The 17,207-nt window shown below is 37.4% G+C and overlaps 1 protein-coding gene across 2 annotated transcripts in view; it reads right to left on the reverse strand.

The window, feature by feature from the left end:
• Positions 1 to 919: 919 nt before the first annotated feature.
• LOC142349566 (uncharacterized) overlaps positions 920 to 17,207 on the reverse strand; it is a 146,416-nt gene continuing 130,128 nt past the window's right edge. For both annotated transcript variants that reach the window (XM_075401208.1, XM_075401209.1), the window contains 3 exons: positions 16,126 to 16,482; positions 7,937 to 8,378; positions 920 to 2,647 (listed from right to left, as the gene is read on the reverse strand). In XM_075401208.1, the coding sequence (XP_075257323.1) occupies positions 2,403 to 2,647; positions 7,937 to 8,378; positions 16,126 to 16,482 (1,044 nt within the window). In that variant the 3' untranslated portion in view covers positions 920 to 2,402. The remainder of the gene's footprint in view (positions 2,648 to 7,936; positions 8,379 to 16,125; positions 16,483 to 17,207) is intronic.

Genomic DNA, 17,207 nt, shown 5'->3' on the forward strand with positions numbered 1-17,207 from the left:
TTCACGCCGCAAACCCACTCGCTTTTTCGCTCCACTTCCTGTTTCGGCGTGACCAAAATCATCACTCCAATTTGACTTCAAAAATCATGAAAATGTGTGAACAGATCTTAAACAAAAACAGCGCCCCAATACAATTCAAATTCTTTGAATTGTAAAAAAGAGAGAGCCTAAAAAACAGCCGTTTTAAGGGCTGACGACGGCTATTAAAAACGAGACAAATTGACTGAATTTTATTGTTTTTTCAATTTCAAAAAGTGTTATAATTTGGCGTGCAGTTTAAAACTATACTTAATTCATCCCCTTAAAATGAAAGCTAATGACTAATACCAATGTCAACCACTCGTTTTTTCGCTCCACTTCCTGTTTCGGCGTGACCCAAATCACTACTCCAATTTGACTTCAAAAAACATGAAAATGTGTGAACAGATCTAAAAAGACAGCGCCCCAATACAATTCAAATTTTTTGAACTGTAAAAAAAGAGCGCGCCTAAATAATAGCCGTTTGGAGGCTGACGGCGGCTATTAAAAAACAAATTTGTTGTTTTTTCATTCAGAAAGCCAGCATTTTTATTAAATTTAGAGAATTTCCATAGCTTTTAGTCACCCCGTCAAACGTCAAATTAACGGTTGAGCTTGGCCGGAATCTTATGCGCAACCCAGTGTTAGCTAGCTCCTTATCGAATCCGTAGTTCAAAAAAAGCGTCAAAATTATCCTTCAGGCTATTGTCTCATAATAGTGCTTATTCTATGAATGTGCACACAGGACTATCAATAAGTTGGAGCGGCTCTTTCTTTGCTACGCAGATTGAATAGTCATCTGAGACTATTCAACAGCTCAAGTACTTTCAATTTTGGATTTTCTCGATTTTACAGCTACGCTCACAGAAATGAGGGAAAATTCCTCACTTGAAATGTGGACTGAATCAAAACCTTTCAATTAAGGATGGAAGTGATTAGCGCAACTGATATTAATAACGGTAATAATAGTAATAATAACAATTTGCATCATTATTATATTATAAACTCTTCTATACTACAGTTGAATGAACAGTTTAACATCGAAAGTACGCATTAGAATCTAGTTCTTTTCCATCGAACACGGTGAACACATCCATCGCATTATACTCGCGCTTGATTGGACAGTAAATGTACATATAATCATCACAATCGTTATCTTCAGGTACTTTTTGACAACAACAGAAAAGAAGAACAGAAAACATCGAAACAAAATCTTCCCACAATTGCGCACAGGATAAGCGAACGAATTAGCCATTGAATTTAACTGAATTACTTAATCACTTTTACTTAATAACAAAAAGAAACAATTGATTTAATCTACTAAATTAGCTTAAAAACCATTTGAAATTAATGTGGTAGCAACAACATAACTAAACGCTGAATTATTTTGTGGAAAACTGAACTGCGGTGCAAAATGACCAATTGATAGCCCCAATGTGAAAAATGGGAAATATATAAATTCAAAGAATTTGTTTATTATATTTACAGATCAATATTGATGGAAAATATACATTTAACAAGCAGCCGAGTTAATAAAATATGAGAACAATTCAAATTGTTTTCCATTCATATAGCGATTCCCGCCAGCGGGTTAATTATGCATTTATAGATTGTTTATCTTCTGATAATAGAATAGTAGTATGCTTCAAAATTTATAACAGCCTTTGTGATTTCAGAAGTGAAGAAATTCAACTCGAAACACAACACCTATTAAAACGACATTAATGAAAGGACATCAAATTAGCAGCGCGATTAACATTGATATATAGAAAAAATAAGCCGATAGCAAGCTAAAAAGACACTTTAAAAGCATCTCAGCGCTGAAGAAACAAGCGAAAGAAATAATCACCATACTCGACTAACATCTAATCAGGCTCCGTAACCACAGGTTAATTGTAATAACCATGACCCAATCAATAGTAGTTTTCATAATCAGATTGTCCGAATGAGTGAGTGCACGCAGCACAATTAAAAGAATAGCAAAGATAGAACACAGAATGGAAAAGAATAGAATCAGAATAGAATAGAGTAGATAAGGAGCGATAGGAACATCCAGAAGTTTTTTCAGTTTTGAGACTATATCGAAAAACAATTGTGATAGTTTCATTGAATAGTATCGACACAAACGGAATTAGTTTTCCAAGGATGGCGGCTTCTATATCAGTCAAGTTCTCGACGCAACGAGCATCTGGTCAGAGGATCCAATTTTCTTTACCAACTCCCTCGTTATGATCTAGTAACCTTTCGCTGGTCAATGTTCGCATTCGAATTTTCTGTCTTCTTAAAGATCACTGCTTGGTAGCAAAATCTTAACTGTCCACATAATTGTTTCGCCAAAAATACTATGCCACATAAACGTTACAGTCCAGACCACCGCTTTAGAATCATACGTCATCGTCCAATCCAGGAACATCAATAACTCCAACATCGTCCTCGAGGAGTCTGAGGTCTGCCTCTGTCAAGGGTTCCAACACCATGTCTGGATCCATGCCAGCACTGACTGGTCCCGCCCCTGGTGCCACCCCTGAGACCACATTCTGAGGTGTCACTGAGTCTCCTCCTCCCCCTCCTCCTCCACTGCTACTCACTATCTCCTGAATGGATGCCTCCAGGAAGTCCATCTCTTCACCTTCAACACACAATATGGCATACCTTCAGCAATATGACACGATGAGAACTATAGTCAAACTATGAGCACCGCCCTCCAAACAATGAATTTATGTCTCCAAAGCGGTTTCGGTGAATCGCTTAATTAGAGTCTAGTACGGCGAAAGGCTCTAAGAGAACTAAAAGGTCGAAAAGTTGAGGACGAGGAGTTAAAATGGTCAGACAAAAAATCGGTCAAGCGAAAAACTGCAATAAATCAACCCTCGTTGCAAAAACAACAGTTGCATAACTTACCGGTGAAATAACACGTTAACGCCCACTTAGCACTACAAACCTGTCGTCGTTAGACTACGAGTTTATCACAACTGTTAACATACCCGGCAGATTGCCGGAAAATAGCCGCCGTTGATTCCAATAAGCATGATTGGGATTGAAAGAATAGATATTGAAAAAAAAAGATTTTTGTACAAAAATATTTTTTAAGTCCGATTTATTTTGATGGCACTTCGTAGTTGAACAGACTTCTGTTTCTTAGAGGGAGGCTACAGGGGCTACTATCAATACCAATAAGCATAAGAGATGGTAACTAAGACTTATAGCAACGACGTTCAAATAAAGGGCATCTAAAATTGGGCTTTATGGGTTTATCCCGTTTCTATTTCAGACTTCAATTTTTTATACTGACTCTGTTCATTTTGAATTGCTTTGCTGAGCAACTGATGTTCAAATTCACTTTAAGCAGAATGAGAGAAGAGAGAAACTAGCCTAGAAAAGCCAAAAAGATTTCACGCAAAATGTCGAAAAAACGGCAAAACGGTAAAGCGAAAAGTTCGACGAAGTAAAAACATACCCGGCAGATTGCCGGAAAACAGCCGCCATTAATTCCAATAAGCATGATTGGGATTGAAAGAATAGAAGATATTGAAAAAAAAAGATTTTTGTACAAAAACATTTTTTAAGTGCGATTTATTTTGATGGCATTTCGTAGTTAAACATAACCTACTTCTGTTTCTTAGAGAGAGGCTACAGGGGCTACTATCAATACCAATAAGCATAAGAGATGGTAACTAAGACTTATAGGAACTACGTTCAAATAGCGGGCATCTAAAATTGGGATTTATGGGTTTATCCCGTTTCTATTTCAGACTTCAATTTTTTATACTGACTCTGTTCATTTTGAATTGCTTTGCTGAGCAACTGATGTTCAAAATCACTTTTAGCAGAATGAGAGAAGAGAGAAACTAGCCTAGAGAAGTCAAAAAGGTATCACGCAAAATGTTGAAAAAGCGGCAAAATGAGGTGAAGCGAAACATTTTTTTATTCGACGAAGTGACAAAAAAATAGGAGCGCTAATATAGTCGGCTGAGAAGAGATGAGGGCGGCTATTAATTATATAAACAGTTACTATATAAAGTCTAATCACGGCAAGAGTGTGATAGTTATGCTACTGTTGTAATCGCAACAAAAGTGGATTTAGAACATTATCACGCGATTGTTATCGCCCTCTCAAAGTTACTCAACAATTCGGCTTAGCTCTGAGTTTGATAATTTTTAGATGGCAAGAAACGTGTGGTAATATCTACTAGACCTGGTAAAGACTAATTGGAGCAAAGTTCAAATAAATACTAGTAATCTAAAACGTGTTTTTATCGATTGATCCCAATTTCCATTCTGGATTTCTTTTTTGAACACTCATTCTATTCAATGTAGGTTGCTTTGCTTAAAAGTTTTCTCCTGAGTCTTCCATGCACCAGAGTAGTTAAAAAATGAAAAAGGTGAAAAAACTCTTTCGTATAGCTTCAATTCAAACGCTATAATAAGCAACGTATAGTATAGCAACGTATAAGAACAACGTATTAGCATCGTGATAGCAACAAGTGAGAGTTTAGACGGCAAGGTTTTTTGATGCTCTTTTACTGTTTTTTTGTCTGGTGTTATTGACGTCAGAATCGGTTCATAATCGATCAACAATCGTCTAAAGAACCTAAAAATATTAAGCCGAAAACCACCTTAATCCGTACATATCGTGGTTGTATTTAATTAAAATTAGGTTATACGAACTTTTTCCGAACATTATACTTAAATTGGAAGCAATTCTATACGTAATTTAAATACTCGAATCTGATTGGCTGAGAAAAATGACGCATCTTGATATATTATTCGCATTGCTCAGTAACATCCTCCGGCCCAGATGTACGGAGAATCGGCACTAATTTTACAAGCGGGCGAACGAGCGATCCAAGGGGCGTGCGCAATACGGCGGAGCGTGCGACGCTGTCGGAACCGTAACGAAGTCCAGTGATCCGAGCAGTAAGGTAGTAACCCCTTGGGTTGGTCTCTTCAACTACCCAGACCAATTCGCCGGTCTTAATATGTTGATCGGCAGGCGTCTGCCACTTGGAACGTCGGTTCAGCACCGGTACGTACTCTTTGATCCAACGTGCCCAAATAGTGTTAGCATACGACTGAGCGCGCGCGTACCAATTACGATGATCGAACTCGTCGATGCCAACGATTGACGGAATTGGTGTTGCTTGGTTACCGAGTAGGAAACGATTAGGTGTTATTGCGCCTAGGTCAGCGCTTAAGGGCGTAAACGGGCGTGAGTTAAGTGCGTCTTCGACGAGACAAAAAGTAGTGTTCAAAACTTCGTCAGTGAGGCGACGAATACCGAGGATGGTGTAAAGTATTCGCTAAAACTACGTACCAGCCTCTCCCAGATGCCACCTTGGTGTGGCGCACTGGGCGGGTTGAACCTCCACTTAATGCCTTTATGGGCAAATTCCGCTGCAATATTGATAGTATTCCACTTTTCGATATTCTCGGGTAGTTCTTTTCCGCGCCAACAAAGTTAGTACCATTGTCTGACCAAATAATGGCAGGTGTATCCCGCTCTGTTCTCACTACACGCGAACTAGCGTCCATGGACGGAACATTTTCAACGTGAACGGCAAGAGTAGTTAGGCATGTGAAGAGGAAACCCCACCTCTTCTCGGTAGTCCTACGCACAGTAACTTAAAACGGGCCGAAGTAGTCGACCCCGGTGTTCGTAAAGGGAGCAGACTGGTAATCGAGTCTTTCTACAGGGAGGTCAGCCACGATAGGTTGAATAGTGGCAGCGCGGAACATTCTGCACTTGACGCAATTGCAATTAATTGAACGCACTGAGGATCGTAATTTTAGGATGGTATAACGTTCTTTTACTTTAGCCCACAGGTAGTCAATAGCTTGATGATGTTTAACGTGGTGTGCCTAAGGAACAACTTTACAAATTCATGGCGTGCCTCGAGAACGATAGGATGTTTTACATCAAAGTCAAGTTCGACCAACCGTTTGATGCGGCCGGCCGATCGGATTAGACGATTCGGTCCAATAAAGGGAAAAAAACGGAGCAAAACGGCAACTCCGTTTAACGGGTTTGTTTTTGAGGAGATTTTTTCTCTCTGCATTGAATGTCTCTCCTTGGACAAGATAATGGAGATGACGATCGGCTTCAAGCTCAGTGGGGTCTACGATGCTACTGCTACCATCGGCATTACGGTAATATTCGTGAGAAGGTAACAGGCGGAGTGCGTACGCTGTTATCCGCAGCAACTTTTGATAAGAACTGTACTTATCGAAGTGAATTAGTTGCGAGGGCGGTTCCTTAATTGACTTGGTTACGGATGCGGCCAATGATGTATTGGTTTCATCAATTTCCTTAGTTACTATACCGAGTTTGATGTTGTTAACTACTTCGGTGCTTGGACAGAACGGGAATTCCTCGGTTCTTAAGAAATCTGGACCACTCACCCAGCTATTTGATTGCAAAACTCATGAAAATGTGTGCTCATTAAAATGTGTAAACAGATTTTAAACATAGCCGGCAGACTGCCGGAATAGCTGCAAAAGAATAGACCTGCGTGCCATATAATAGAGATAGAAACAGATACAGATCTAAATTGAAAAAAAATCGGCTCCGCTCAAAAAACTAGGCTAATAAACTTTCAGCGATTAATTAATAAAGCTTGTTACATTCATTCCACAGAAACCTCTTATTAGGGACCTTTACTGCACATATGAGTTCCTTTGACCTGAAACAAATTCAAATTAAACTCAAGTTTTAAAGTGCAGAAGTCATTTTATTGAGTGAGGTAAGTCACTTATGATCAAAATCTAATCACGCAAATAACCTAAAAACCTCCGGTAAAGCGAGTGAGAAATGACGTCACGCTTGCAAATGCTGTTAGTGAGAGGAAGAAGTCATTCAGAATATTTGACTTTTTCAGCTTTGCTGTGTGAACAAATGTAAAACGAAAAAAGAGCGTCAGACGACGAAACAAAAAACATAGCAGGACAAGTCCTGACGTACAATTCAAAGAATTTTCATTGACTAAACAGAAAAACTAGACCTAGAATTGACTATGAGTGAATTCAGAAAAACATTTTAAGAAAATCAGAACAAAAAAATAAGAAAAAAAAACAGAAAATCAATATCAAAATGCCGCATGTGAACAAAAAAACCCCTAGCGAGAAATGAAAATTTAATTCAAACAAAAAACTAGGCCTAGAATGAGCTGTGAATAGATTGGGAAAACCAGTTAAAAAAATCGATCCAAAAAATCGAAAAAACAGTAAAAATCAGAGTGAAATTGCCTCATATGAACAAAAAACTGTTACCGAGAAACCGAATTTTTGTTCAAACACCGTTTTCTCACTCTACTTTCAAATTAGAGCGAAAAAAATTCACGCCCCAAAACCACTCGCTTTTTCGCTCCATTTCCTGTTTCGGCGTGACCAAAATCACTACCCCAATTTGACTTCAAAAATCATGAAAATGTGTGAACAGATCTTAAAAAAAAGACAGCGCCCCAATACAATTCAAATTCTTTGAATTGTAAAAAACCAAGAGCACCGCAATATAGCTACGCTCAGCTTACAGCTTCGCAGCTATAAAAAAAGACAGCGCCTCAATACAATTCAAATACTTTGAATTGTAAAAAAGCGCCTAAATAATAGCCGTTTGAGAGGCTGACGACGGCTACTAATAACGAACTAATGTCGTACGAAATGCTCTCACACAACCGAAGTATCCAGTAGATTTCAGTAGTAAATTAACGCTAATGAAGCTGATCTGCTTTAAACTCTGAATGAGATCAATTCAACACGCAAAAATAAAGAAAAAGTTACTTGAAATGTGGGCAAACGAGAAAACGGTTAGAGAAAAAATGGTTAGCATTTCTCGATTTAAAGACTGGCTATTGTATGATGGCTGCATGTCAATTCTTTATAATTCGATACTTTATATAATTCATACAGATCAATTACTCACTTCTCGTCAAAACAATATCCGGCACTTGCATATTCTGTTGTTGTTGCCTGCTCATCAGCTGGTTCTGTTGGCTAAGCAACTGCTGGTGTTGCTGGGAACAGGAACTCAGCATGGTCGCACCAGGAATGCTTCTCAATTGGCTCAAGTAACTCGATATTTGATTGGCCGCTTGTGAACCACTATTCCCACTTATACTACCAAGACCACCACTACTGCTATTGGCCGCACAACTGTCCATTGATAAATCATTTGGCGCAACTGGTGTCAATTCTCCTTCGGCTGGTATGAGATCGTTCACGCCGTTAGGGTCAAATAGCATCTCCACCGACTCAAAGGTAGCAGATGTATTAGGATGGGAAGCAGTAGATGACTGCTGTGCTTCACTCACATAAATTGTCGGTTGCTGCTGCTGACCTTGTATTGTGATGTTTGGGTCCATGTCCTGAAGGCAGCATTTAATGACTCAACCAACAGGGATTACATCGATGAGGCAAGCTAAGCTATCTAACTTGGGTATTTTATCAGCCTATCGCTTCTCGCGGCACAGCGGCCAGATTGTCACAGTAACTGCGGAATAAAAACTCCAGAATTATTTTTTCAAATGATTTAGTGTTATGTTGGTAGCTTTTACTGCCAACTTAAGTTAATAAACTTACTCACTCGGGTCAAAATGAAAAAACGACAACTATTTAAAATATTGCCGTCAGATTGCCGAAATAGCTGCGAAACAGACTTTCGTGATGTAGAATACAGATACCAACAGATAGAGAATCGAATTGATGCAGTTGCCAACCTTTTTACAGAATAAAACGTATGCAAACTAAAAAGTTCGCGCAAGAAAATTCAAATTCGTTATATTATTTTTGCCGCCATGCTTTATTAATAACATTGATCTTTACACAAGAGTCCCACACTGAACTTGAAAGGGGTTAAAAGTGATCTCAATTGACTATAATAATGATACAAGTCAATTAGAGAGTGAGGTGAGTCAGTTATGATAAAACACTTATCACCCAGTTCAGCTTAAAACTAACCGCCAAATAGTTTAAGAAATGACGTCACACAAATAAAAGTAACAAAAGAGCAGTGAAATAGCGGGATAAAAAGCTCAACAAAATTACTCCTTTGAAGTTTGCGGCTTGAAGAAATGTAAAACGAAAGAGCGTCAGACGACAAAACAAAACTTTACCCCATAACTCTCATAATTTTTGTAACATAGCCGGCAGATTGCCGGAATAGCAGCGAAAAAATAGACTTGCTTGCCGTATGATAGAGATAGAAACAGATACAGATATAAGTTAAAAAGGTTGTCGACGCCGCTCAAAAAGCTATGTAATAAAGCTCGTTAAAATTCATTGCGCAGAAGTCTTTTCATTAGGGACCCTTATTAAACATGAGTTCCTTTGACCTTAAACTAATTCAAAATACACTTAAATTTTAAAGTGCAAAAGTCATTTTACTGAGTGAGGTAAGTCACTTCTGATCAAAATCTTATCATGCAAAAAACGTTTGCTTAGAGAGACGAGAAATGACGTCAGCTTTGAGGTGTGAAAAAATGTAAAACGAAAAAAGAGCGTCAGACGACGAAACAAAAAACATAACCGACTAAACGTCGGAAGAGTTGCTCTTGAACGACTAGTGGGAGCTCTAATCAATTGCAACCTGCTTCGTCGGGGGGGGGGGTAGGAATGGCGAGCCTAAATGAGACTAAAAAGTTCAATAGTGAACTTCAAATAACCACATTAGAGGTTAACATATACCACTATTAAGATTTAAAGTAAAAAATGACACCAGTTTCGGCGCACTTTTCATTTGACTTTTAGTATTAAATTGCCGCCAATTGAGTTCAGCTGCTTGCAATTGTGATAGAGAGAGAACTTTAGATCACTCGAAACGCAAAAAGTCACTCGGAAAAGTCAAAATTGTCAAGCGAAAATTTTGCATAAAAAAATACACACACGTTTAAAATAATTACTATGAACTGCGTTCAAGAGCAATTAAAAAAACAAAGAGCACCGCAATATAACTCCGCTCAGCCTACAACTTCGCAGCTATTATGAAAAAAAATTTAAGTGCGATTTATTTTGATGTCATTTCGTAATTGAACATACTACTGTCTCTCAGTGAGAGGCTACATGGTCTGGTATCAATACCAATAAGCATAATAGATAGTAACTAAAACTTGTGAGAACAAAGTTCAAGTACCGGGCATCTAAAAATGGGCTTTATGGGTTTATCCCATTTCTATTTCTGACTTTGATTTTTTATACTGACTCTTCATTTTGAATTGCTTTGCTGAGCAGCTGCTGTTTAAAAGGACTTTGAGCAGAATGACAGAAGAATGAAACTAGCCTAGAGAAGTCAAAAAGATTTCACGCAAAATGTCGAAAAAGCGGCAAAATGAGTAAAGCGAAAAAAAAAGTTCGACGAAGTAAAAAAAATAGAAGCGCTACAATAGCCGGCTGAGATGAGGGCGGCTATTAAAAACATAGCGGATTAGTCCTGAGATAATTTACAGAACTTTCATAGACTCCACAAAAACCTAGACCTAGAATAGACAAACATAGCCGGCAGATTGCCGGAATAGCTGCAAAAGAATAGACCTGCGTGCCATATAATAGAGATAGAAACAGATACAGATCTAAATTGAAAAAAAAAAATCGACGCCTCTCAAAAAACTAAGTAAAAAATTTAGCGATAAATTAATAAATATTGTTAAAATTCATTCCGCAGAAGCCTCTATTTAAGGACCTTTACTGCACATATGAGTTCCTTTGACCTTACACAAATTCAAATTAAACTTAAGTTTTAAAGTGCAAAAGTCATTTTATTGAGTGAGGTAAGTCACTTGTGATCAAAATCTAATCACGCAAAAAACTTTTGCTAAAGAGAGTGAGAAATGGCGTCACGCGCGCAAACGCCGTTAGTGAGAGGAAAAAGGCATTCAGAAAATTTGACTTTTTCAGCTTTGCTGTGTGAACAAATGTAAAACGAAAAAAGAGCGTCAGACGACGAAACAAAAAAAAAACCAAGAGCACCGCAATATAGCTACGCTCAGCTTACAGCTTCGCAGCTATAATAAATGAATTGGGAAAGCCACTTAAAAAAAATCTGATCAAAAATTGAAAAAAAAATTGGCAAAAAACAAAGTCAAATTAATTGCCGCATGTGAAAAATAACCACAATCGAGAAAGCTAATTTTGTTCGAACACAGTTTTCTCACTCCTCTTTGAGATTAGAGTGAAGAAAATTCACGCCGAAAACCACTCGCTTTATTGCTCTCTTCCTGTTTCGGCGTGACCAAGATCCCTTCCGAGTGGATAGTTTAAAAAACCAACAAGACCAAAAAAAGACTGATTTCAAATTCTACTCATATGAAAATCAAAATTTTGTTCACTATTGTCTTTCAAGCACTGCGGATTAATAAATGTCTAGGTTGGGTTACTTCTATCGAATGTCAATCACAGCTGACAACCTATATTTAGGTTTAATAAAAGAGTGCAGAAATGATTTATTTGGTTAGGTAGGCCATGCATGCTCATAAAACTTAACGCCCAATGGACCTTAAATTCCATGACTAAATAGTTGCAACAAAACAGTGAAATCAATGCAGACAATTAAAAGAACACGGCCCTTAGAATACGGAAAACAACTCGAAGAGTCATTGATTTTGAACACTTCGTCCAGCTTACAAATCAGAACTGCCAAAGAAGCAATTTAATTGCCTAAAACGGAGGGTGGGTGGGGGTACCCGTGGGAGGTAAGTGGGGGTGCTTGTAGTTTGCATAGAGAGGAGGGATTGTTAAGGGATTAAAACTTCTCAAAATTAGCTTTTAACCTGAATTTTTGCAGGCAGTTCCTAATAGCATTAGAAATCAAGCTACTATTAATCTTGCTGGAGTGAGGGAGTGGGGGAGCGAGGAGAGGGGGTGAAGCGAGGGTATCAAACTCTAGGAACCGGCCTTCACCATTAATTTGTCACCCGAAGTGAATCGGTGAATCATATACTGAATCGAGACTAGTAAACCGTAAGGCTCTAGGAAAAACTTAGTTCCATGCATGATTTACCTGTTTTTCCCATTTTTGAGGACAAAAAGTCAAATGGTTAGAAGAAAAAAAAACGATAAGAAGGAAAATTGGTAATACAAAAAACTGCATAAGAAAAGCAGGTTCAATATATTTGCTACAAACGGGTTGCATAGTTTCGTTTAGCAGGGTAATTGCAACCGAGACACCAAAAAAACCAATATCTCAAAAATAGATAAAACAAACGTGGCCTGGAAACTCAAAAGAGGTACTTTAAAAAATATCTTTCATAAAAGTTCTTCAGATTTCAAAATTATTGTTAAAACACCTGCAAACCAGTTTGAAGAATAAAAAAAACATCCCGGAAGATAGCGTACTGTCATTAATTTTTATCAATTATTTAAGATGAAAACCTTAGATGAAAATTACAAACTAGTGAATAAGTAAAGTCAGAATAAAAAACTGTAGGTAAGAAGGACCAAAAACAGAAGAATTGCGAGAGCTTAATCATGCAGTCCTAGATCAATGCTGCTTTCTCATCCCAAAAATATGAATTTTCGTTAAAGTACAAAAACAAGGAACAAAAACCACCACAAATTAACAAGAAAATCCGAACCTAAAAAATAAGCGTCTCATAACTAAAAAAAATATTATTAGCATTGATAACGACCACGAGGAAAACGGAACAATTCACAAATTTAGATTCTAATTTGAAGACTAAAAATTTTAAGTAGAGTTGAAGAAGTTATGGATCAGAATAAAAAATATAAAAAGTTATGGATCAGAAAAAACAGATCAGAAAAATGTGTCATCAATCTTGCCCATGTATTGGCTTTTAAAAAATAACCCAATTGAAGTAGATGAGTCACCCTTTGTAAGGAAACCAACAGCAAAGTGACTTAAATAAGTTAATAATCACGCCAAGATGACAAAATGCTGAAATTGTTAACCAAATATTGGAATTAATTTTTAAAGCATTTTTCTCTCCCGTACACTTAAATTAACAAACAAACAGTAATCGGTTGTTAAAGGCTCCTATCATAATTAAGTCTGATCGAGAAAGAACCCTTCAAGTAAATATTTGAAAACGAGAGAAACGATGGAAAATGAGAAACAAAACTCGCTGCACTACAAATGCAAAATGGCGTCACGCATGCAATTCAGTCGAAATTGCATGAACGAAAGAAAAAGCAGATTTGAAGTAATTATGACGACAAAAAACTGAACGAAATAAAAGAGATCCGCAAGTAACTCAAATCGTCGAAATTCAAAACCCGACCGTTACACTCAAAATTTTTACCTTTTGTTTTTAAACAAAAGCCCTCTACCTCAACAGATTTGATCAAATTGGATAAAATTGGTAAAACAAAAAAATTGGTTAAAATTTATACCGCTGCCACATAAGACTGGCATTGACACCATTGTAGCAAAATGAGACACAAATAATTATGACATCATTAGAACAATGCCAAAAAGCAGCGCCTATTCAAAAAACAAGAAACAATTTTCACTAGAACTCACTGAAATCTTGATACCGCGAAAAATCAATGAAAATTTGTTAGCGTTGAAGTATGGCCAAAAATCATAAATTGGTCAAACACTGATAGACTCAAAAATCTGACAGCGCTAGACATTGTCATGAAAAAAACTCAATACTAGTCTTGTATTGTTGAAACTCCACAATCAACTATGCGACCCAAAAAACATTGTGAAAGCATAAGGAAGATAATATTCTGAGAAACTAAACTGATTTTTTTTTCAAAAAGCAATGCTCAAACTGGAGTCAATTAAATTGAGTTCGAAAGATTTGAAACATTAAAAAAATTTCTAAAAAGAATGAAAAAATATATTAAAAATTGCACTGATGAACATTTTTAATGAGTTGCAGACACAGCGTCAAAATAATTCAATTATTAAAATAAAATGAACATCTCTAAAACGACAAAAAAAACGTTCTAGTACATAAAACACAAACAAAACACTCAGAAAATGGTCAAAGCTGCCAAAATCGGTTGAGTAAATATACAATATTTTGAAATACCTCACGTTAGAAAGAGGCGTTGAATGCATGCATTATCAAAGGGAATATTTCCGCTTAAAGATCCAAACATATTTGCAGATTGCCGGGAAATAGCAGCCGTTTACGCGCTTGATGCACATTGGGATTGATACAGAAAAAAGAAAGATATTAATTGACCGAATTTTCTAATTTTTTCAGTGTCAAAAGGTGTTCTAATTCGGCGTGCAGTTTCAGTTGGATTCTAAAACTAATACTTAATTCAGCTTCTAAACTGAAAGCAAATAAGCTTAATACCAATGTCAGCTAGCAAACACTCCAATGAACTTTGATAACCTAATTCTCAATGACTTAATGACCGGGCTTTATCGGTTTATCCCGTCTCTTTTGATTTTGCTCTTTTGACTTTGACAGTAGTCACTACATTGCGTAATTCAATGCGTGAAAGAATTTAAACTCCATTCAGTTGAAACAGTGAGTCAAACAGAGGTAAGTCGGAAGTCAAACGTGAAAATCGTGACTTATGTAAATTGAAAATTGTAAATTGAAAAAAAAGGTAAAGCGAATTAAAAAAGGAGAGCGCCTAAATAATAGTTGTTTGAGAGGCTTACGGCGGCTGTTAAAAACTAAGAAATCGATGAAAATCGCAAAATTTAACTAAAAATTTGATAAATCGCTGCCCATTTTACACTTGAAAGGCATTGTTAGACTCTCCAAAACACTGGATCAATTTCAGAGGTTTACATAACAGTATCGAGAAAAAATTATTTCCACAAAAAACAAGTACATACGAAATAAAACAGGAGCAACTGGACGATAAAACGGCGTAAATCGGTTATTAATATAGGCCATTCCGTCAAAGTTGAAACGTCATTAACTGAATGCAACGCATGGTCAAAAAATTTTTAATCAACACCTGTTGCGATAATAGCAGTTAGATAAACTGCCAGTACAATAAATTTTAATGCCCGATGGACACTGGAAAAACACTTCAGCATTAGACTACCAGTTTATCACACTCTTTTATCGCCACTGTTACTAAGTAAACAGCGGCGATAAAGGAGTAGTGATAAACTCGTAGTCTAATGATGGAAACAGTTTGATAAACTTGTAGTCTAAAAAAACCAACATACCCGGCAGATTGCCGGAAAATAGCCGCCGTTGATTCCAATAAGCATGATTGGGATTGAACGAATAGAATATATTGAAAAAAAAAGATTTTTGTACAAAAATATTTTTTAAGTCCGATTTATTTTGATGGCATTTCGTAGTTGAACATACTTCTGTTTCTTAGAGAGAGGCTACAGGGGCTACTATCAACACCAATAAGCATTAGAGGTGGCAACTAAGACTTATAGGAACGACGTTCAAATAGCGGGCATCTAAAATTGGGCTTTATGGGTTTATCCCGTTTCTATTTCTGACTTCAATTTTTTATACCGACACTGTTCATTTTGAATTGCTTTGCTGAGCAACTGATGTTCAAATTCACTTTTAGCAGAATGAGAGAAGAGAGAAACTAGCCTAGAGAAGTCAAAAAGATTTCACGCAAAATGTCGAAAAAGCGGCAAAATGGTAAAGCGAAAAAAAGTTTGACGAAGTAAAAAAAATACGAGCGCAATAATAGCCGGCTGAGAAGATGAGGGCGGCTATTAAACATGATCGTAACAGGTGTTGATTTAAAAAATTACCACACGGTTGTTATCACCCTCGAAGTTATCATTACACCTCGGCTTTTTCTCGGAGTTTGATAACTTCTCTGTGGCGATAACAAACGTGTGGTAATATTCTTTCTCGCTAAAAATTGTTTACACGGCAATTTTACTCATTTATTTTCAGCTCAAAAAGCCATCTGAAAAAATAGTACTTCCGGTTAAAAAATCTCAAGAAAACCAATACTATTCGAGTCGTAAAAACGTCAAGAAAACTAATACTCCTCATCGAATCGTAAGAACCAAAAGAAGGCCATTAATAGCCCTAGCTATCGCTTTGCGGCTATTTAAAAAAGACAGCGCCCCAATACAATTCGAACTCCTTAAGTTGTCAAAAAAAACTAAGAGAAGGCCAGTAATAGTCACAGCTATTGCTTTAAGTCGTGATTCGCACGGCATTTTTGTGTGAATAAAAAATCTGAAGTCATAATTACCTGTGACACTTTCATGTATGACATTTGCTGATGTATTTGAGACAAGCTGGCAGCATTGAACAGACTCTCCATGTACGAAGGATCATCAAACTGACCGGCCCCCTCTCCGCTTGTGACGACCTCCGACAGTGCCCCTCCTCCCGCTGCTGCCAAAATCTGATTCCGGTTGAATTGCTGCTGGGGGGACATGCCTGTGAAACTGTTGACATCAGTTAAGGCGTTGGGACTGGTGGATTCGGCGGAGGACAATCCCCGTTGGTGAGGCGAGTGTTGATGCGGTTGAGGGTATGCATTGAGGGATTGCGGTGTGTAGTCATCCGAAGAGAACAGAACAGGATCACCCGCTAATGATGAGCTCTAAAATAGGCTTGTGTTCACAGTGTCAACGAAAAAGAACGTTGTTTGCTTTACTCAAATATGATAAACATAGTCGGCAGGTAGCCGGAATAGCTGCGAAGAAATAGACCTGCATGCCGTATAATAAAGATAGAAGCAGAGGCAGATATAAGTTGAAAAGCTTATCGACGCCGCCGCTCGGAAAACTATGCAAAAACAATCAGCGATAAGTTAATAAAGCTTGTTAAAATTCATTGCGCAGAAGCCTTTTTATTAGGGATCTTTATTACACATATGAGTTCATTTGACCTTAAACTAATTCAAATTAAACTTAAGTTTTTAAAGTGCAGAAGTCATATGTGAGGTAAGTCACGTATGATCGAAATCTAATCATGCAAATGAGCTAAAAACTTTTGCTAGAGAGAGAGAGAGAGAGAGAGATGACGTCACGCGCGCAAATGCCGTTAGTGAGAGGAAGAAGTCACTCAGAAAATTCGACTTTCAGCTATGGTGTGCGGACGAAAGTAAAACGAAAAAAAAAAAGCTTAAGAAGAGGAAACAGAAACTAGCCAGAATTCTGAGAGCGACTCAATTCTTCGTGTATTTCCAAACAAAACCCCAATTACAGCCAAAACTATTATTCTTCGCCTCACCAGAGTCAGTGTAAATTTGGCAACAACTTGAACCCTTGTCCTAACGAATATTCAGTATTGACATCCTTCAAGGCAAAAAGCTGGCCGTCACTA

This window comes from Convolutriloba macropyga, chromosome 11 (genome assembly GCF_964194025.1).
Source record: "Convolutriloba macropyga chromosome 11, txConMacr16.3, whole genome shotgun sequence".
NCBI classification, from domain to species: domain Eukaryota; kingdom Metazoa; phylum Xenacoelomorpha; order Acoela; family Convolutidae; genus Convolutriloba; species Convolutriloba macropyga.